Source organism: Vigna unguiculata, chromosome 7 (assembly GCF_004118075.2).
Source record: "Vigna unguiculata cultivar IT97K-499-35 chromosome 7, ASM411807v1, whole genome shotgun sequence".
NCBI lineage: Eukaryota > Viridiplantae > Streptophyta > Magnoliopsida > Fabales > Fabaceae > Vigna > Vigna unguiculata.
Genome location: NC_040285.1, coordinates 29,022,269 through 29,046,050, shown reverse-complemented (window position 1 = coordinate 29,046,050; position 23,782 = coordinate 29,022,269). Strand labels below are relative to the sequence as shown.

The 23,782-nt window shown below is 27.5% G+C and overlaps 2 protein-coding genes across 2 annotated transcripts; both read left to right on the top strand.

Annotated features, from left to right (window-relative positions):
• Positions 1-394: 394 nt before the first annotated feature.
• LOC114190773 (glu S.griseus protease inhibitor-like) lies at positions 395-845 on the top strand. The gene is made up of 2 exons (XM_028079801.1): positions 395-446; positions 533-845. Exons 1-2 carry the CDS (start codon positions 431-433, stop codon positions 724-726), a joined length of 210 nt encoding a protein of 69 aa, XP_027935602.1. The 5' UTR covers positions 395-430; the 3' UTR covers positions 727-845.
• Positions 846-21,703: 20,858 nt separating this feature from the next.
• On the top strand, positions 21,704-22,441 carry LOC114191365 (transcriptional regulator TAC1-like). The gene has a single exon (XM_028080536.1). The coding sequence runs from the start codon at positions 21,704-21,706 to the stop codon at positions 22,439-22,441; it is 738 nt and encodes a 245-aa protein (XP_027936337.1).
• The last annotated feature ends 1,341 nt before the right edge of the window (positions 22,442-23,782 follow it).

The following is a 23,782-nucleotide window of genomic DNA, read 5'->3' as shown; positions in this document are numbered from 1 at the left end:
TTAATTTAATTAATTAACTTATATATATATATATATATATATATATATAATATTTAAGAAAGTGATTTATATTTTTCGCAATATAACTGTAATATACGTCATGGCCTAGTACAAGGGCGAAGAGGCACAAGTTTTGGATAGAGTTGATGAAGTAGTATGCGGTTAGATTAGAAATTGGAAGGTATGTGTGTAAAGATTTGAAGGGTTGATAAGCAGCAAAGAGTTTCAAAATAGAAGAGTGTTTGCGTGAGATCGCAAATGTTTGACAAATCTTGTTTGTGTAAATATTGACAATCTGATTAACTTGTGTCGTACATAATTGAAAAGTAGGCACATCCGTTCATGGCCAGAACAAACTATAAATACGTCCACATATCAACGCATCTAAATCACAAAAACAAGAATTGCATTAAGAAAACAGAAGAGAAAGATGTCGGAGTGCAAAGGTAAATATATATGTTGTATATAGCAAGCATGAATAGAATAAGGGTTGTGGGTTTGATATATAATTTGATATTTAATGTGTGTGCAGGTAAGAATTCATGGCCGGAGTTAGTCGGAGTGGAAGGATCGGTGGCAGTGGGTACGATTGAGAGGGAGAATCCTTATGTGGATGCTCACACTGTGCTGAAGGGATCCATAGTCACAGCTGATTTCCGTTGTGACAGGGTTAGGGTTTGGGTCACTAAAGAGGGAATCGTTTATAAGACTCCCACCATTGGATAGCAACTTCACACTCACTCACTTCATATGCTATAAGTCATCCATACAATATTTAAATAAGGATTTGTCTTCTTCAATTATGTTATTGCTTTCAAAATAAAAGAAATTACCTTCTTCATCTTCTTCTTCTTTGTTATTAATATTTCTTTACCTTCTTTGTTACTTTAATCTATCTTTTTTAATTAAATTTATTTTATTGAAAAATAAACAATACAAGAGACAATATAGATAAAAGTTTATTAAAAAAATCATCAATATTTTAATTTGTATTTATGAATAGGAATTAACAAATACTATCTTAGAAAGGGGACCGTAACTCCGTCCATGTAGAAATTCAACATTGAAATAAGAAGTTAAATAGGCGAATTTGTGTTAATCTTGATTTTATGAAAATTTATAAACATTATGTATTCCCTCGGCATCTTCGATAATTTAAGTGAAATTTTTTTTACACATTAATCACGAGATTCATGTGTTTAAAATTGTTAAAATTGAGATTACATTCAGAATCGTGAAGATTTCGTATAGTCGTAACATGATTAATAGATTTTAAAATTTTTTACAAATATAATATATCACTAAACACAAATTCATGAAAATAAAATCAATCCCCTATTAATGCTTTATCAAATTTTATGGTTATAAAATTGATTATTTTTTTAATACTTCATTAAACTTAATTCATCTAATATAAATCATTCAAATCAAAATAAAAACTAAAAAGATCTTCATTAGCTCTATCTCTTCCATGAATTAAATTAATAAGAACATGGGATAACAAGAACATCATCTTCTTTGTTACTACTTTAGGTTTAATGGGAACAATTATTAATTTTTGATAAGAGTAGAAATTAATCCAGTTTTAATCTTTAAAATTTAAATGATAAGGTGGGTATACAAAGAGAATTAAAATGAACTTATAGAGATAAAATGAATGTTTTATGTGTATAAAAAATTTGTGGTCGAAAAACAAAGAAAATTTTAATTATATTAATTTTTAATTGTGATGTGGTGAGAACACATCTAACAATCAAAATTTGTAATTAAATTAACTTTTACTTAGGTTCAGGTATAGGTTTAATTTAAACGGAATGCATTTATTTAAGGAGGTGAAGAAGTAATCAACAAACATTTTAAAAAATCTAGATTTATATGATTTTATAATTTTGTATGATGATTTTATTGATTTTACTATTTATAAATATTTAATGTATTCAAAATTGTGAACATATTTAATACATTTAATTAAATAACTAAAAGTACTTAATACACTACATTAATTTTTAAAGACATATTTTCAGTATATTTATGGTTAAAACAACAAGCTATCAATCCAAGTTAACTTAAGCCGCTAAACCTTTTGATCCTTGGAGTGAAATATAATTGCTATGGCCTTCCTCAAATGGAATTGAATAAGCCTATCATATACAAAAATAAAAAAAAAATTATTTATTTTTTAAATATAGAGAAGTCGTATAGAGATTTGCATAACAAAAACTTAGGGTTAAATATGTTTTTAGTTCCTCAAGTTTCAGTGAAATTTGGAATTAGTCCTCTTCGAAACTTTTGACCAATTTAGTCCTTCATCTTTAAAATTACGTCAATTTAGTCATTTTAACCAAGTTTTGTTAAGTTTATTTGATGTTTCAAGCACATTTCATTATAATATTGAATTGTTTACACGGTTTGACACATTTTCGCTTCAATATTAACTCAAATATTATTATAAAATGCGTTTAAAATGTCAAATAAAGTTAACAAAAGTTGGTAAGAAGGACTAAATCCACACATTTCTAAAGATGAAGAACTAAATTGGTATAAAGTTTCGAAGAGGGACTAATTCTAAAATTCAGTTAAACTTGAGGGATCAAAAACATATTTAACCAAATATGTTTTATGTTCATTAATTTTCAGTAAAAATTAGAATTAGCCTCTTTTGAAAATTTAGACCAATTTAGTCTCTTATTTTTAAATATGCATGGGTTTAATTTTTTTTTTTAACTAAATTTTTTTAAGTTTATCTGATGTTTCAAATGCGTTTATCAGTTAACATTTAAGTGAGAATGTGTCAAACGGTGTAAACCACTCAAATATTACATATTATCATGAAAAGTGTTTGAAATGTCAAATAAAATTAACAAAATTTGGTTTAAAAGACTAAATTCTAGGATGACAATTAGGGTCTGGCCCACAGGCTCGCAGAAAAAATGTGGGGGGGCCAGAATAGTGAGCTCGCAAGCCCGCGCGGGCTCGGCCCGCATAGGACCGCGGCCTGTGCGGGCCGGCCCGCAAGCCCGCATAAAATTAAAAAAAAAAAAAAAAAACTTGCATTTGTGTATATTAATTACTTCTTTTATGGACTCTTGCATTAACATTTCAAATTCTTTTATAACTGGAAAAGACAAGTATTATGTAATTTTTAATGTGCTAAAATTTAAAGAATACATTGTGTATGTCATAGTTAGAGATGGCAAATAAACCCGTCCCCGTGGGTATTGCCCGAACCCGTCCTCATTTTGACGGGGAATCCCCGCATTGACCGGGTATGGGTTTGGGTATGAGGAATCCCCAACTTTTTCAATTGGGTATGGGGATGGGTACATATCCCCGTCATATTATCCGTCCCCGTTTAAATTATTAAAATATTCCTAATTAATTAAATAACCACATATATATATATATATATATATATTATTTTTTATTTATTCTAATTATTTGGTTTGTCATGAAACTAATTTTGCATTTCAATTATATTTTTCATCTTATCATAATCTTTATGTAATTATGTTCAAAAATATGTATGTTAATTAAAAAATTTATATCTCACATTTGAATATTTCTATTATTTTTTAATATTTTTATTTAATGTATATTTTTCTTTTACATGAAAATGTTTAATACTCTCAATTTAAGTATTTAATAGCACAAACATTTCGTTTACTAGGTAATATAAAAAAAATCATTTACTTATTATTCTTATTATTAGTTTTTGTTTCATTTGAATAACTTTTTTATTTCACTAAAACATTTTTTGTTATTTCTCAACTACAGAGTATATACGTTGATATTTGAAAAATCTTCTTAGATCTCTAAGATATTTTTCAACTTATCATACCCTTAATTATACATTTGTTTTCTTTTGTGCGATTTCTTTTAATAGTCTCTCAAATTGTTTGTAAACATTTGTTAATTTTTTAATATTTTTATTTCTTGTTTATTTTCATTATGTATAATACTATTTCGATATATTTTATTTAATTATTTTTTATTTTTTAACTCATTATCAATCATACTGTAATTTTTTCACTATAATTATATAAATAACTTTTATTTACTACAATATAAAAATTTAATGTAATTGTCATTAATATTTTTTATCACCATCCAACATAATTGAAGTTCAAAAGATATAAGATCTATGTTAAAATTTTATTATTATGATTATTATTTGTTCTTTGTATCATTTTGATTAAGTAAAGTATTATAACTTTTATTAGTGTATAAAAAGAGATTCATTAAAATTTAAAATATTGAAGTAAACAAACATTTAAAATATATTTTAATTTGAATATTTGTTTCCTTTTATATTTTTTTAAAAGTATTTTTAAATTTCATCAACTAGGTTTCATTAATATTTGCAAATTTAATAAATGTGTTGGTTCTCATGAAATTTTATTTGGTATTATAATCTAAAATGTAAATAATTATAATTTATTTTAAACTTTTATTATGATTATTATTTGTTCTTTGTATCATTTTGATCAAATGATGTATTATAACTTTTATTAGTATATAAAAAAGATATTCATTAGAATTTAAAAGATTAAAGTAAACAAACATTTAAAATATATTTTAATTTGAATATTTGTTTTTCGCTTATACTTTTTAAAAAATATTTTTAAATATTATCAACTAGGTTTCATTAATGTATGTAAATTTAATAAATGTGTTGGTTCTCATGAAACTTTATTTGGTATTATAATCTAAAATGTAAACAATTATAATTTATTTTAAACTTTTATTATGATTATTATTTGTTCTTTGTATCATTTTGATCAAATGATGTATTATAACTTTTATTAGTGTATAAAAAAGATATTTATTAGAATTTAAAAGATTGAAGTACACAAACATTTAAAATATCATTTATGTTCTTTGTATCATTTTGATCAAATGATGTATTATAACTTTTATTAGTGTATAAAAAAAAGATTTATTAGAATTTAAAAGATTGAAGTAAACAAACATTTAAAATATATTTTAATTTGAATATTTGTTTTTCTTTTATATTTTTTAAAAAATATTTTTAAATTTTATCAATTATGTTTCATTAATATTTGCAAATTTAATAATTGTTTTAGTTCTCATGAAATTTTATTTGGTATTATTATATAAAATGTAAACAATTATAATTTATTTTAAAGTATTTGATATGGAAGAAACAATCATCAATCTAATATTGAATATTTGATAATATTATGTTTCCTTTATCATAAAAATTTTATTATTTTATAAAAATTAATTAAAATTAATATTGAAGTAGTAAGAAAATGGGTATGGGTATGGGTACGAGATTATACCTGTTACCCAGTGGGGATGGGGATGGGTCAAAAGTTTAATACCCGTTGGATTTGGGTATGGGTATGGGTATGGGACAGCGAAACCCGTGTCCGCCCCGTCCCGTTGCCATCTCTAGTCATAGTATGAATATGATGAAAATGTTGAATTATCTATTTATCATCTAATTCTCCAAAGTCTTTACTTAATTTTGTAAACTTCTTAAAGTTTCCCAATTTTTAAACATTGAAAGTTTTATCATAAAAATTAAAAAAAAAAGTAGGCCGGCCCCCGGGCCCCCGGGCCAAGGAGTATGCGGGGTGGAGCAGTGTTTTCAGCCCACATAAAGTATGCGGGGCGGGCCAGGCCTAAACGGGTCGGGCCGGCCCATATTGCCACCCCTACTAAATTCACACATCTTGAAAGTTGAAGGACTAAATTGTTCAAAGTTTCGAAGAGAGACTAATTCAAATTTTCACTAAAATTTAAGGAACAAAAAACATAATTAACCCAAAAACTTAAATAGAGAAATTTTCAAGGCTTGACAAGCATAACCAATGTTGGTCTAGCCAAATGTTTTTAAGAGGGCCTTTTTCTTGTTTGCAGAACTCATAAGCCATATGTTTTTAAAATGGGTTAAATAAGTTTTTTATTCCTTAACTTTGAGTGAAAATTAATATTAGTTTTTCTTCAAAATTTTTGACTAATTTAATTCTCTATCATTAGAAATACGTTATTTTTATCATTTTAATCAAATTTTGTTAAATTTATTTAACATTTCAAACTCATTTCTCATCTAACATTGAAGTGGAAATGTGTCGAATAATGTAAACAACTCAAATGCAATTATGAAACGCATTTGAAATATCAAATAAACCTAACAGAATTTGGTTAAAAGAACTAAATTCACACATTTCTAAAATTGTAGGACTAAATTAGGTCAAAGTTTAGAAAGACTAATTCCAATTTTCACTAAAAGTTAAGAGATTAAAAACATATCTAACCCTTAAAAAAATTCATCCAAAGCATTTCAATCATTTATTTGCTTCATCAATTTTTTTCTTTCTTGCTAAGTCTAAGTGTGCAAAAACAAATTTAAACACTTATTCTACAATTCACTTATCCTAACATCATTCCCACATTTTGTCGCACACCATCTTCTTTAACGCAAAGTGCATACTTAATAAATATGTGATGTATTCACTTAAGATTATATAGTTAATCATGTAATGATACATCTAATCATATTAGTTATACGACCAAATTGTTAGACTTTTTTGAGAAGTACATCACTACTTATAACGAATAGGACGTAGTATTTCTTGTGAACAAGATATTTTACGAAAATTTTATTATTTCAATGGCAAGTTCTTTACATATTATACAAAGAAAAAGATAAAGGCAAAATTATTATAGATTAGATAAATTAAAGAGGAAATAACACCTTTCTTATTAATAACTTTATCGAAAGGGAGACGAAGAAAGTGGTTATTATTATAGTTCTTGATTACCTTACAAAAATAAAATAGCTTTCGAACTCTCTTCCATATAAGTGGATAGGTTAGAATATTGATGGTTTATGAGTACAGCGGACAATTCAGCGGACATTTTTCAAATAGAACAGTTGCGTGACATAATAAAGTTTGACAAATCTTTTCTTCATAAATTTTGACAACGTGATTAATATTCATCCTACATCACAGCAAAACATGCACGACACATAGGATTGGTACCAAAGCAAATAAACTATAAATCGATTAAAACACCGACATAAAGCAATTTTGCTGGAAAATACTTATCACAATAATTTATAAAATATATCATGTTAATATATAAATGGAATATATCGGAAGAATAGTCAAAAAATCGATTTATAAATTGAGGTTTGTATCTATTTGTATCTTTGAAATTTGTTTTATTGTTAGTAGATGTGAGACTTCTAAAATATACTTCACACCATGACATATGTCTCTCGAAAATGGAACATTAATGGTACTCCGATAGTGATGAAACAATAAACTTAACAAACAATTAACATTTTATGATAAGCTTTAATCTTAGTTAAACCTTACAAAATTCGTTTATAAAATCCGTAGAAATATGATTCAATTCAACTTAAGCACCAAACAAATTACTCCACGTACATCCCATATTCATGCAAACAGGTACTAAGCATGCCTATTTTAATGGACCTACCATACAAATTTGGTACTTGTGAATAAGACTCACTAAGAGGATTATATTAATCATTTTGGAAAGTATAACTCAAAGATTTTTTAGCGGAAGAGTACTTATATAATCTATATAATTTTTATATTTTGGTTAAAAAATATTTTTAAGTGATTTCCACAATTTTAATGAATCTGATCAAAAGGATAATGGTTATAATTTTGTATGTACTGAATATCTATTCATAAATCTAACCTTTATCATTCAAATAGATTTTGTTGTGCTTTTATCCTAATTAAAACGTCCGATAAAATTAATTTTAATCGATTAAGAAATTGATTTATATTTTTGGCAAAATTAAATGCAACAGTTATAAATTGTAATATAAATGTAATAATAATATGTTAAGGTAAGCAATTAATAGAAGAGGCAGAAGTTTTGGACTGAGTTCATGAAAAAGTACGTGGATAGATTAGAAATTGGAAGCTAAGTGTGTAAAAGATTTGAAGGGGAATTGAGCAGCAAAAAGAGTTTGAAAATAGAAGAGTGTTTGCGTGAGATCAGAAATGTTTGACAAATATGAACATTGACAATCTGATTAACTTCCGGCGTACATAATTGAAAAGTAGGCACACCGTTCAGCAACTCACAAGATTGCCTTGTTTTCGTGGCCAGAAGAAACTATAAATACCCCCACATATCAACGCATCTAAATCACAAAGAGAAGAATTGCATTAAGAAAGCATAAGAGAGAAAAAAAATGTCGGAGTGCAAAGGTAAATTATATATGTTGTATATAGCAAGCATGAATAGAATAAGGGTTGTGGGTTTTGATATATAATTTGATATTTGATGTGTGTGCAGGTAAGAGTTCATGGCCGGAGTTAGTTGGAGTGGAAGGACCGGTGGCAGTGGCTACAATTGAGAGGGAGAATCCTTATGTGGATGCTGAAACTGTGCTGAAGGGATCCATTGTCACCACTGATTTCCGTTGTGACAGGGTTAGGGTTTGGGTCACTAAGGAGGGAATCGTTTATCAGGCTCCCACCATTGGATAGCAACTTCACTTTCACCCACTTCATGTGTTATAAGTCATCCATATAATATTTAAATAACGACTTATCTTCTTCAATTATGTTATTTCTTTCAAAATAAAACAAGTATCCTATATAACAAACTACCTTCTTCTCATTTTTCATTATTTATGTTCATGTTTTATTTTCTTTCTCTAAGGAACTAACTATTTATTCCCATTTATGGCCGCTTAATTAAGAAATTTAATCTAATATAATAAATATGTGCGATATGACTTATGAATAAAATCTTCGATATTAATGAATGAATTTTTTTTAATTTTTTTTGAAAATACAGGTCAGATAAATGATCGGACAGATTAAGCCTAATGATCGAGTCGGGTGAATCTAATAAACAGATCGCATCGACAATCGAGTCGAAACATATTAAGTATTTCCGATAAAAACGGAAAACTTTTTCACATATTAAGATAGAAATGGATGAATTAGAGGGTGACATGGTATAATATGTTGATGCCAAAAACATCTTTGAAACTCAATAATGTATTGGTCATGAAGAGTATTAGGAGATGGTTTGAAGTAATTTTATATCATAAATTTAACTATGATAAGAACAAGTTTGAAAAAATAGTAGTGGAGATAACAATACATACGTGTGTTAGTGTGATAAACTATAAAACCTTAAATGTACAACTCACCTACATGAAAATACGAGTTGAGAAAAATGCATGAAAGTCGACTTGGAAACTAATCATAAATATATATTTAAAAAAAAATAATCGTTTTGGAAGCTAAGTATGTTTTGTGAGTACATTGTGCCTGGTTAATTTTTCTTCTCAATTTATCCTTTTTCAAAATTCCTAAAAGGATAACTACAATTGCAAGAAAAATTCAGTGTAGGCTTTGGTGGGCTTTGGAGGGGGGTGGGGATGGTAATGAACAAAAAGATAATCCATTGGATCTAGAGAGAAAAGATCTCCGGCCCAAAAGATAAAGGACAACTAGAAGTAGGTAGCTTCTTCCTTTCGTCTCGTCAAATTTCTTCTGACACCCCATCAATTCCAGATTTTACTTTCCGGATAACATTAAATCAATTTTAGAATTTTTTCTTTCGAAAAACACTCATCACAATCCTATTCCGGAATGTATTACAAGTTTAAACCAACATTGCTACCTAAGTGGAGGTGGTCTATTTAATAGCAGGAACCTATACTACAACATATTAATTGTATTTTTCAAATTTATAATATCTATTATTTCTTTCATGGCGTGACGTTATGTGTTTCATCAATTATACATTTTAAAATATAGACGTAATTTTTCATTTATATTTAAACTCGTATAACGTTGTCTTCTTATAAGACTGAAAAATTGTAAAATAAAACCTTTCAAACTTCCATCACCAATCATAATAACAAGACTCTTGTTCAATATATTTCTATCTAAATTTTCGATAGTATGTCCATAAACATAAAACATGGGACATAAATTAAAGCACTCATATCAACATGTTTGAATTAAATTATTACACTAATATTTATAACTAATTATTATAAATAGTTATAATTGATTATTGTTATTGTTAAAATTGGTTTTTATTTTGATAATAAAAATGATATTATGACTTTCATTTTTTTTACTCTTATTATTTACTTCCTGATGTAGCTTAATATGGACTATTGATAAATATCTTCTTTTTTTGTTTAAATAATCAATGGTCTATACCGAACTACATTAAGAAGTAGATGATGAGAATCAAAAAAATAGAAGTCATAGTATAAATTTCATTTTGATAAATTTATATTGAAAAGTGCAATTGAGATGAAATTTAGTTTATACATGCGAGATTAGAGGTAGGTATAGAGACAAAGTCTAATTTTATTAAAACATTAGTTGTTTGTTTATTTAATTACAAAGACAATTATTTTTGGTGTAGATGCAACAAAATCTCAATCTGAAACTGAAAAAAAAGTAGTTAAAGTATTATAAATTACAAATATTAAAATCTATAAAATCAAGATATCTTTAGTTATAATATAATGTGAATTTTAAACGTAATTTAATTTTATAAGATGAGATTTGCATCAACTTATATATTATAAATTGATATTAATACGTGATACTTCCAAAACATCTCTAAGTGAGACTAAAATCAAAATGTTTATTTTTGAATAGTTATAATTTTAAAAATTCATGTTTCCTCCACATTAAGGGTGAAAATGTGTAGCCTTGGCCTTCATATCAGCCAAAAAAACGTCGGACGGATCGAGATATTGAGTCCAGTGGCCCGAAAAATTATGTAACCCGCATAAAAAAAAAACTTGTACTTGTATATATGAATTACTTTGGTTCTAAACTTTTGCATGAATATTCCAAATTCTTGTATGACTGGAAAAGACAAGTATTATGTATATTTGAATATGCTAAAATTTGAAAAATACATAATATATATCAAAAGACGAATAAAATATGATGAAAATGTTAAATTATCAATTTATCATCTAACTCTCTAAAATTATTGTTTAATTTTATAAACTTATTAAAAAATTTCATTTTATTGAATATCAAAAGATTTATCATAAAAAAAAAAAGTTGATCCGCAAGACAAGATGGATCAAACCTTTTAGCCTATATTAAAATACAGAACAGGTCGGTCTAACCGTATTTTACGGGTTAGTACGAGCCGGTCCTAAACACGTAGTTATTTCCTTCTCTTGTCTGTTATGGTTTAGTTTAAATATTTTATTCATTTATTTATAGTATTTAAGCTTGGCCGGTTAAATCCAGAAGCTAAGATCCTTGTCATTCCTGTTTCTTAATTCAATTTCAATTACAAGTCTCTTTGTCCGTCTACAATGTCGTAAACTGAGTCGGTCGGATATTAAATTACCATCAACAATAAATATGTTTTAGGTTTTAATATAATCATTACTTTTAAATTAAATCGAATATTTTAGATTAACTGTTTTTAATTTTATATGCAGCTATTCTCTGTTAAGTTTTATAATTTCTATAATGTGATAAGATGTCCCTATATGTTTAAAAATTTGGTTTTATAAAAGTTTATTAATAAATATCGATCATACTATCGATAGGCCTGCAAACTCATTCATTTAGGTTCTGTATAATTGTATTAAACTAAGTCGTATAAATACGGAGAACATGACTAACTCTTCCAGCTAGCTTACGTCAGCATGTCACCAAAAGAAACTATATATACCCCCACACATGAACGCGTCTATATCTCCGAACACAAGAATTATCAAGAAAGTCGAAAGAAAATGTCGGAGTGCAAAGGTAAAAAGATATGTTTGATTAAGTGCATACATAAATTTGATTTTTTTATCAACAAAAATTTGATTTTTTATTTTATTTTTATCGACAAATATTAATCATTAATTTTTTTAATCGAAGAGTTAAACTTGCAACTTTTTTATTCAACTTTTCAAACTAATTTTATTTTTTTAAATTGTCAGTAACAGGATCAAACTATCAATTTTTCTTTTTCATTTGACCATTAAATTACTTTATCATTCTTGAAATATGTACACTGATGATTTGCTATGTTGTTTTAGTTTGAAGATGGGTGTTGTATACATATGCAGGTAAGAGCTCATGGCCTGAGCTGGTTGGAGTGAAAGGAACAGTGGCAGAGGCTACAATTGAGAAAGAGAATCCTTTGGTGAATGCTATCATTGTGGATGAAGGATCCATGGTCATAGCTAATTTCCAATGTGACAGGGTTTGGGTTTGGATCAATAAACAGGGATTTGTTTATCAGGTTCCAACAATTGGATAGAAACTCTTTACACCTTCACTTCTTATTATCTCATCTAAAATAAGGACTTACTCTTTCATCTCCATTCATATATTGTTTGTTCCTTCTTTTTCTCCTTGCTTTGCTCAGCAAACAAATGTTTTATGATCAAAATTTGGTCTTTTAATATCAACGCTTCTGTCATATTTTTTAGATTTAATTTATCTGTTTTCAAAAGTTAATATATACCATCCAATGGATTACAATCTTATTCCATATCTACTGCATATATATTTTTTTAAAAAAAATTAAGAGTGACTGAGACTCCGATGAATGACCGCAAACTCAAAAATTAATCTTTATCATGGTAACAAAATGCGTTTTATTTTCGTTAGTTTAATGACTCTAGTGGAAATGATCCCAAAATTCATTTTATTAATAAAGAAATAAAATAAATACAAGTAAATATATATATATATATATATATATATATATATATATATATAATATTTTTATTATAAGAGTATAAGAAATAAGAAAAGTCAAATTCAAGTGTCTTTGATTTGAGACAAGGAATATATAAAAACTTAAAACTCATTATATAAGCAGTAACATTCACTTTCTTGGTTGTCCTAAGCGATGTGAGACTTTTGAAGACATGTTATTTTCATGGTTCAACATTCTCTACCCTGATTCAAATAAACACATATTCATTGTCTATATCAGCAATCATATTCCACCATAAGGGGTATCACTTGGAATCAAGTTGTCTCGAGAATTTCCACTTGGAATTAAACTATCCCAAGAATTTTCACTTGGAATCAAACTATCCCAAAATTCCACTCAAAACCAAACCATCCCAAAAAAATTTACTTGAAATTAAACCATTCGAAGAATTTTGACTTGGAATCAAATCATCCAAGAATTTTCTCTTAGAATCAAACCATCCCAAGAATTTCCACTTAGAATTAAACCATCCCAAGAAATTCCATTTCGAATTAAGTCATCCCAAGAATTTTCATGCACCATGCATCAATGCTAACCAATGCCCGTGTATAATCACCACACACCTTGCATAAATATTAGCTAATGTTCGTGCATAAACACCATACACCCTTTGTCGAAACCATGTCGCAACCCATGACGCAAAACCACTTAACATTGCGAAAAGCCACAGATCGATCGTTCACACTTTGCAACCACCGTGTTGTCTGACTCATTGTTCAGAGACGCAACACTTGTCGGCGTAGCACCTCCATTTACTCTTGTCGAAACCGATCTGTGAACCGTAGAGCAGTTCCTCCATGCACATGTCGCAAGACGTGAATCACACATATCAAATCTCCACTATGGTACATCACTCACCGGGCCATGCGAGCACCAACTGCGATGTCATTCGCAGAGCTAGGAGCATCTCGTCACACGCGAACTCCACTGCAAATCCAGCACGACTCACAGTCCTTGCACCTCCACCCAACTACAGATTCACCGTATCAACACAACGACAACAATGATCCTTCCATTAAATTTCTCGTTGCAACTTCAGCAACCAAGGATGATTCTCCAACAAGGAATTAATCTTTCTTTTCTAATGTTGAAGATCAGACTACACTGCAACCACTGAGCATACTAAAAAAATCCTACCAAACCATAGCTCTTGATACCACTGTTGGTAGAAAAAAATCCGAAAATCACTTTATTAATAGAGAAATAAAATAAACACAAGAAAACACATAGACAACTCTCTCATGTCCTTTGACCCCGAGTACACCCACACTCTCCAAACATAGACAACTCTCTCATGTTCTTTGATCCCGAGTACACACACTCTCTAAAGCAATAATTTAACTCCAATCTCACGCGATCACTAACATTCACCCCTTTATTGTTCTAAGCGATGTGAGTCAATGGACTTAAAACCCATTATAGAGTCACTTTCTTTATAATTACAGATGTTGTTTAAGATGAAAATTTTTTACTGTGATCAAGCGAAGAGTGTATTCAAGTATTCACTGTTTCTCAGTGAAACATTTTTAATCCTTAACAATAAACTTAAGGATAATTTTGTCATAAGCGGAAATAAATCTTCAATGTAAAATCTAATAAAAATAGTTTGTATCACTACAATAATATTTTGTAGTAAAAAGAATATTCAATTTCCTATGTAATTTATTGCAAGTTCGTTAAAATAATAGTTCTAATTCACAAAATTTCTGTAGATAGAACTTTCATATGCAGAAATTAAACATGATAATTTATTTCATTCCACAACTTAAATGAAAAAGCTTGTTCTCCATCTCGAAATTCTATTATTGGTTCTCTTTCATTAATCATATTATAAAGGTAAGAAATATGAATTTTCTTTTGCGTCACATAATTTTTATTCTCATCTTTATAGGTAAAAGAAATATTGACTAATCTCATGCAAATGAATTTTTAAGCAATCTTTGAAAATTTAGATTCGTCATATCATTGATTTTATTTCTTATTCTTTGCTTATAATAATATGTCACGATTACATCTTTTTAGTTAATTTAATTATTTGTGTCTTGTTTCAAGTAATGTCAATTTGATTATTTTTTATAAAAAAAAAGATATTTGATTTCCTTTCATACATAAAATATCTTCATAATGTATTAATTTAATAATTCTTGATTAATGAGTCGATGAGTTAAAATTATAATGTAAGATGAGTCATTCAGATTCAATGGTAGATCTTGACTAATAATTTTGGGGAGCCAAAATAATATATTCAAAATTTATATATTTAATTATTGTCACTAATACAATAAAAATAAAAATGAATAAATAATTTACTATAATTGTACCTACAAAAGAAATCACACATATACAAAGGATTGTTCTTCATTCTTTCAAATTTTTGAACCCATCAATAATTGAATTAAAACTAAAATTTTCAACTATTTATTTTTCAATGTAAATATAAACATGTTCCAAATAATTAATATAAAACATTTTCCTCTAATTGAACAATATAATCATTTGTATTATAATTTAGGATACGTTAAGATAAGATATTGAATTTGAATTGTTTTCATCATCATGGATAACTTTCTTTTTATCACTTTTAAAAAATAATTTCATTCTTTTACTCTGCATCAATATATCTATTTCTTTTTTAAGTTCAAGATTAAAAAATAAAAAATTAAGAGTCACTAAAAGAAAAAATCAATGACAATCAAGTTCCAAATAAAAGATAGTTATGGAAAAACATGTAGAACAATCATTTTTTTTCTCTCATAATCATAAAAAAAAATGAATATAAGACTCATATGGTAAAAAATAATTTTAACTATTAAACAAATATTTCATTATCAAGTGATATCAAAAATTTGCTTTTTTTTTCCTTCACAAATGAAAAAAAAAACAAATGAGAAATGAAAACAAAATTAATAAATTTGTATTTAACTATTTTTTTTTCAAAACAAAAATAAAATATGTGAGAGTGTGAGATCATAATAAGTTGTGAAAAACTTAAAAATACAATAAAAAAATAAAAAAATATCTTAATAAATATTTTTATTCTTCATTATATTTAATTTTATGTTTTATTATTTATTAATATTAAATGTTATATTTAAAATAAAAAAAAATACTAAATTAAACTTCTATCAAATTTTACTATATATTACATATAATTTAAAAAATTCAAAATAATTCAAAATAATTAATATATACATAATATAAAGAAAATTAAAAATTAAGGGGACCATAACCCATCTGTTCCAATAAAGCTCCGTCATTATTCAGATTGACTTATCAAGTCAACAGAAAAAAAAAACATAGATGAATTGAATATTTTAATATACTAACCGACTTAGATTTATCTTGCATAATTGACAATTTGCGCGAACAACGTGACAAGACTTACTTGATCACATAATTAACATCAAAAGGTTTCACTATTTTAATCTCCATGTAACAAGTTATCTTGTATTCTAGTTTGATTGTTATTTATTCACTTTACGCTTGAATAACAAAGTCAAATATCTTGTATGTATTTAACATTAGTTCTTAGATTCCCACAATTATAATAGTGCCTCTTACTTGAAAATCTGGAAGCAACTATTTGTCCTTATAGTTGAAAGCATGAATTTTTTAAAAAATGATAAAATCTTTTTAAATGACCCTGTTTTTATTTTAAATTCATCATCTCTCGTGGTTGAAATGTATGCAAATGATAATAGGAAATATATAATTATGAAAGAAGTTAAAAATGAAAGTTCTTCTCCAAAGTTGTATCCAATATTATTGAAATGAAAAAACAAGAGTTATATTTTCTTTGTTCATGAAAGATTTAACTTTTCTTGACATATTTATTTGATATAATTACTAATCTTGTGTTTATGTAATTTATTTCAATATTATTGTCAAATGTATACTCAAGGGGATAAATATATGAAATATTAAAATAAGATTATTATTACAACGTAATTTTCTTTTTCAAGATTCTATTTTCGTAAGCTAGCTTATAGACCTGTGAGCCAATTATTATATAAGATGGGTCAAAATGGGATGGTCGAGTCCATATTGCTATTCCTATTGATGAACCTTGTCTTTTCTCTTTTATTTTTTCTGTTTAACTTTAAAATCTTGTAATGTTTTTTCTTCTAAAAACTATGATTTAAATTTTGTGATCTTTCATTAGGTAGAGGAAACTTAACTATAATAACCACATATTAGGTATTTTAAAATAAAAGCTAAGCATTTGATATTAGAAAAAGTATTTAATCCTATTTGAAACTAAATTGAAATTTGTAATATTTTGACTTAATCAATTGGTTTCTAGACATCTTGATCTAGCTATGTAATATGTGAGTCCTTGACCTCAAACATCTCACGTGAAAGCATAAAATAAAAACATAACTACTTAATATGTTGCTGCAGATGATCTCAAGTGACTACACTATAGCTTTGTATGTTGACTCAAGTCGACGTATGAGCTTAATTGTCATAGGATGAGTTGTTGCAATTTTGTTCCCAATTATAGCTTTACATTGCAAAGCGTGAGAGTGCTTATATGGAGTAGGGATCACATTGACATTGTGGAAACAATTTACCTCGTCCACAGCCATTTGAGGTGATTTCGACCCAATTGTCTAACGTTAGGTGTTGAATATGTTGGGTGATAATTTGATTTGTTAAATTTTCACAGATAACATTAATTTAGTAATGCATCGGAAATAGAATTTGATCAAACTTGGGAAATGTTGATTGAATCACTCTATATGGTTTGAAATGTGAGGTATTAACATAATTAAGACATCATACGAAAAAGGAGAATGAGTGTAAGGATACTGTTTAATGTATAATTAATAAACATTGAATTTCGTCAAAATTCATATTTAGATGTGATATTAAGGAAGAAAAATGCTAATTAGTATTCTTAGAGCATTGGTTAAGAAATAATTAATGTGTATTGGTTTTATTATTTTTATATTGAAAACTAAAATAATTAAGTCCATTAATTAAAATAATATAAATGTATATAACAGATTTTATAAAAACAAAACTGTCTTTTGACATTTTTAAGCAATTCTAATTCAGAGTAAGTAATTTGAAATTTTTAAGGTCTCTACTAAAAGTTTAGGTACTTAATTTTTTTTTAATTGTTAAATTTATGTATTTATAATTTAGGGTTAAATATGTTTTTAGTTCCTCAAGTTTAAGTGAAATTTATAATTAGTTCATCTTTAAAATTTTTGACCAATTTAGACATTCATCTTTAGAAATACATGGATTTAGTTCTTTTCATCAAATTTTATTAAATTAATTTGACGTTTCAAACGCGTTTTACGATAATATTTAGGTTAACATTAAAGAGAAAATGTGTCAAACAGGGTAAACAATTCAAATACTATCATGATATGCGTTTGAAATGTCAGATAAACTTAACAAAATTTGGTTGAGATGACTAAATTCACGCATTTCTAAAGATGAAGGACTAAATTGGTTAAAAATTTCAAAAAGAGACTAATTTCAAATTTCACTAAAACCTGAGGGAACAAAAATATATTTAATCCTATAATTAATAATTTCATATGTTGAAATATTTTTTGTTTTTCTAATACATAAGATTTTGTTACAAGATGTTGCAAAAAGTTATCAAGTTAGAGAAATAAAATTCAATAAAATCTTAAATTGATACTTTAATATATATATTTTTTGTAAACTTTTAAGATATTTAACACTACTTTTTATTGGTTTTTATATTAATTTAAACTTTTTTATGATTAATTATATTTTAATATTTTAATTTTTAATAATATTAAAATATATTTATTTTATTATTTTATTATTTTTTAACTTTTGTGGATAAACACTAAATCAAATATTAAACGTAATTGTACTAAGGATATTTTTGTTTTTTAAATAAAATAAAACTTCATTAACTGTTATTAGGTCAAATTTTATTTATTATTATATTTAATTATAAACTTTTACAAGATTCAATGTATATTAATTATCTTTAACCAATGTTCTTAAGACATTGGTTAACAAAACCCTTAAATGAATTATAACCTTAATAATTATTAGTGTACTCTTACTTTATTTAGATGACAAAAATGTATATAAATGTTATGCATATTGATAATTGATTTGATGCACAAAAAATTTTAAAAAAATAATAAATAATAAAATAACAATATTTTAATGTTATTAATAATTAAAATGTAATTAAAGGTAAAATAAATTAATTAAAACGAATAAAAAATTATTTGTTTTTTTAAATACATGCAATATTTATTAAAAAATAAACAATATTTTATTTTTTGTTAATTTTATTTTTTTACATTTAATTATATTTTAATTTTTTATAACATTAAATATAATTATTTTATTATTTAATTCTTTTTTAGCAAATAAGTGATCAATTATAATTATATTTATGGATAATTTTACTCCTTAAATAAAATAAAATTATATTAATAATTAATAAGGTTAGAATTTTGACACGATTAATTATTAATTTTGACAAAATTAAATGTTCATTAATTATACTTACAAAGGCACATGAATAAAAAAGACAATAAAGAATGGGTAATGACTTCAAATAAATACTTACCACTATATAATGGTGTTGATTGTATTTATTACATTTTGGGATAGGTTGTATTTGCTAACACGAAGTCCAAGGCCTCTCAAACGATGTTGCTTTATATGGGGATAATGACAAAATAATCATCAAGCCTAGATACCGTCTATTCTTCATAAATGTATCTCTAGAGCCCCGCTTCAAAATATTGACTTCAATCACACTTTCCCTTCTAACCCAATTTATGGAATGTTACATGATTCTGACATAGCTTAGACTGCATGATAAAAATGTGATTTAAACTTCATAATATAATTTACTCTATGATTTGAAAAAAAATAAAAGGAAAAAGAAACTTGGGTATATATATATATATATATATATATATATATATATATATATATATATATATATATATATATATATATATATATATATATATATATGCGTGCTAACTCTTCTTTTCTTATTTATAATACTTTCCTACAAAGTTTTCTACTTATTAAAAAAATTGAATCCTTTTCATGTTCCTAAAGTATTATAATTAATTTTTGTTAAATAATTACTTTATCAAGTGTATGCTTTCCAAACATTTTTACCGTTTGTTTTTGTTGAAATTTTTTTACCAACAAGTTAATAGTGGTTTTGTAAAATAAGCTTAATTATTTTAATAACTTCTAATACTTTCTGATACGCGACTTCAAGATGCCATTTTAGCTTTTAGTTTCTGCTTTCTCAACCTTAAAATATATTTAAATTTACTCCTAACCTTTTTAGTTTATTTGCTTTCCCTTTTTGGCTATAATATATATATTTTCGATTTATTTAAGAAAAATTGAAGATATAATATAAGATTAGTTATAAATACATGCCATAAAAAACATAATAATTAGAATACTTGAAAGGCTACGAAATTTCAAAAATTACCAAATTTCAACAGCGTTAAGAGTTGATCTAAGTTTCAGCTTTTATCACTATTACGAAACGTAATCTAAGAAATTATAACAGGAAGATATTGAAAAGAATAATAAAGTGGTGATTAATTTTTGTATTCCTTGTTCCTGTAACGCGATTGGAGAAGAAGTGACCATGTCTTTGGAAATGCAGGCGTAAGAAAAAATGATGATATAATTAAGTCCATGACAACCTTAACAACATGCTGTAAAGGCAACGCAAGCTGTAGTTCAGCACTCATGTAATTGTCAGTGACAGACCCCGGTGTTTCATCCCATGCCCAATACTGATTATTATTCTCATGAGGATTGAATACTTAGTCTTTATCATATCTAGGATAACGTCACACTAAAACTTGGAATGAATTGATTTTGGGATTCAGTTAGCTTTTTCTACAAGGAACCTAATTAATCACTGGTCGTACCAAAAATATTATATCAAAATGCCAACATTCATCACTATACTTCATCAGGCACCAGCTAAAGAGCTGTTCCACAAGGAGACATTTGGTCGAGTAGAGATTTTTTGTGTGTTTAAAATAACCAATAGGTTATCCTCAATATATATGATTCCTTTTGAACTGGCTCCATTCCCCTCCTTTTGGTCATTAATTTGAAACAGGGTACAGTGATATGTGTTTAGTTGGGGATCTTAATTCAGTTTGAATGAATGAAAGTTAGTGATATAATAAATTGAGTATATATATTTCATCGCATGCAATGCAAATATAGGTTGGCTTGGGATCAAATTAGGGTACACCCTACTACGCTAGATGGATGATGCTAATAGTTCACATGTCTCTTCCTTTTGAAGAAGGGCTATGAAGCCAGTTAAATGCAAGAAAATCACTAGCGCTAACATAAATGCAGCATATCAAGAATATTATTTTCTTTTAGAACAATGAAAAAGACATCTACGGATACTTCAACGCGTTTTCTGCTTGCATGTCACATTATGAATCATATCCTCGGAGTCTCCTTCATTTGTTAAATTTTGCTTTCACATGCAAGAGACGAATATTTATATATTTAGCAGAATTACGCCGTAAAGCATGTGCATGGGATCATGCAAAACAGTAAAATCTTCTTATTTTTTTTGCTTTAGGTGATGTGAATCATGGTGCATTTGTTAAACAAGGAAAAAGTATATCGCATTCTCTTGCGCATTCTGTTTGCCATTTTGAATCAAATATAGCAACTTAATTGACAGCTATGAATAAAGTGGGAAACACTAAAAACCGATACGTTTTTCTCCGTAATATTGTTGTGAGTGAGTACGCGAGAATCAGTCACATTGACGCGGCAAAGAAAATTACAAGCGATGCCAAAAGAAAAGCACCAGCACGTTATGAAAGCAACATAAGAAGAAATTGTAATCAAATGAAATGGAAGAGAGAGAGGTGGAACTGATAAAAATATTCTCAAGGTTTAGACCCATCATAGAGCCGGCTAAATGGAAAATCCCATGACAAAACGCCAAAATCACACTCTCTCTTCATACAAAACCGCTACTCTTCTAAACAGTTTTACCCAACGTTTTCTTCTTGTCTTTATATCTCACACCTTTCTTACACATCCCTTTCTCAATATAAACCCCTCGCATCTTGCAATTCTCTTTAAGCTTAAGAGATTCACAAAGATCAACACTGCTATGAATTCAGAGAAGCCAGTCAGCCCTGAGAATTTAAGTGATGAAAATGATGAAGAAGAAGCACAAGATGACAGTGGTGGAACCAAACGCTCTTATGAGTGCACATTCTGCAAAAGAGGCTTCACAAACGCTCAGGCTTTGGGGGGTCATATGAATATCCATAGGAAAGACAGGGCCAGGGCCAAGCAATTCACACTTGAAGCTTCACCTTCAATTAACAAATTCAACACTGATGAATCCATAGTCTTTCCTTTTGCCTCACAAACTTTAAACCAACCCGCAAGGTCTAATTACTCCATTTTGGAGTCCCAGAGGAACTGTGACAGACACTTTCATCCACCACCACCTGCAAGTGCCTTTTATTACGACTTTTATGACCCAAGGTCTCGGTCTTTGAGTTTCAACCAAGAGCTTCGCGGTGCCAACCTCAGTCTCCAAATTGGTCCAAGTCATCATGTGGGTGATGATATTCATCAAGTCAGAGGAAACCAGAAAGATAGTGAAGTGGACTTGGAGCTCAGACTTGGACATCATCCATAATGAAACGGCTATTTGTAATTTCAGGTAATTCAAATTTCTGTAGCTCTTTATATAATTAATTCACAAGATTGCATGAAGCACAAATCAAATTTAGTTCTTCGAAAAAAATTTAGGGCAAGCGTCTTTTTTAAAATTAAGACATGTATAACAAACGGAAGAATTTGAAAGCTGATCACAAAATTCTCCACATATTATCAGGTTGGATGCCTAGAAAGGTTTATGAAGAAGTATCAGAACTAACACTGAGGTATATAAATTATATTGTTGTACGTTACTATATATATATATATATATATATATATATATATATATATATGAAGAAGTAGGAGTACTATAAAGAAAAAGCCAGCTAAATGCTTAACCTTCGAGTATATGCACGAGCATTTGACAGTTGAATATGTGTATATATAAAGGGAGCAGCAATAACCTAGGTTTTTCTCCTTTTGTTTGTATTTCGTATGTGTGTTTTCGGATTCTTATTATAAGATACAGTTAACAGTGCTATATTCAATTTATAATCTTGTTTTTCTACTTGTCTTTCTTTTCACTCTGGCAATTTAGAGGTTCATGTTGATTAGTTAAGAGGATTGAAGTTTGCAATAAGACATGTTTTTTTTTTTTTTTCTTGTTTTGAGTTTATTATGCATTCAAATCATGATTCATTCATACTAATCAGAAGATTGAGTTTGACTCGTACAGAGGATATTCTCTCATTTGCTTTTTTGTCAATCATTTGAACATATACTGCACATAAGCACATGCTACGACTGTCATTGACTAGGTTTGAATTTATTAGGGTAGATAAAGTACCTCAAGATCTAGAATTCCAATTTGCTGATTCTGAAAATTAAATATAATGATAATAGGGCTTAAAATTAACGAAGAACACTCATAGCCCATGTATATACGCATGAGAATCCATATATACACACCCTCCTACAAGTTTTTCTTTAATTTTTAGACACTTAATTAGGGGTGAAATTTATGCTTCCATATGAAACAGTGCTTTTGAAATTGATAATTCACTAATAAGCACTTCAATGAAAAAAAAAATACCTTTTAGCCAGTAAAAAATGACAATTAAATTGCTACAAACTTTAGGAATTTAATGTTCAGTATTCTTCATCTCAAATTTTGATGGCATGAGATTTTGTTGAAGAGTTTTGCTTATTTAAAAAAGTGAATACCAAAAAAAAAAGTGGATGGGTAAATACTTATAATAGTTCCTTTTATATATTTTTTTATATAAGAATTCGTTTTCGCTGTATAGGAGGCACTGTAGACCAAAATATGCATTTTCGGATAAAAGTAAACCTAAAAGAAATATATAGGACAAGGGTT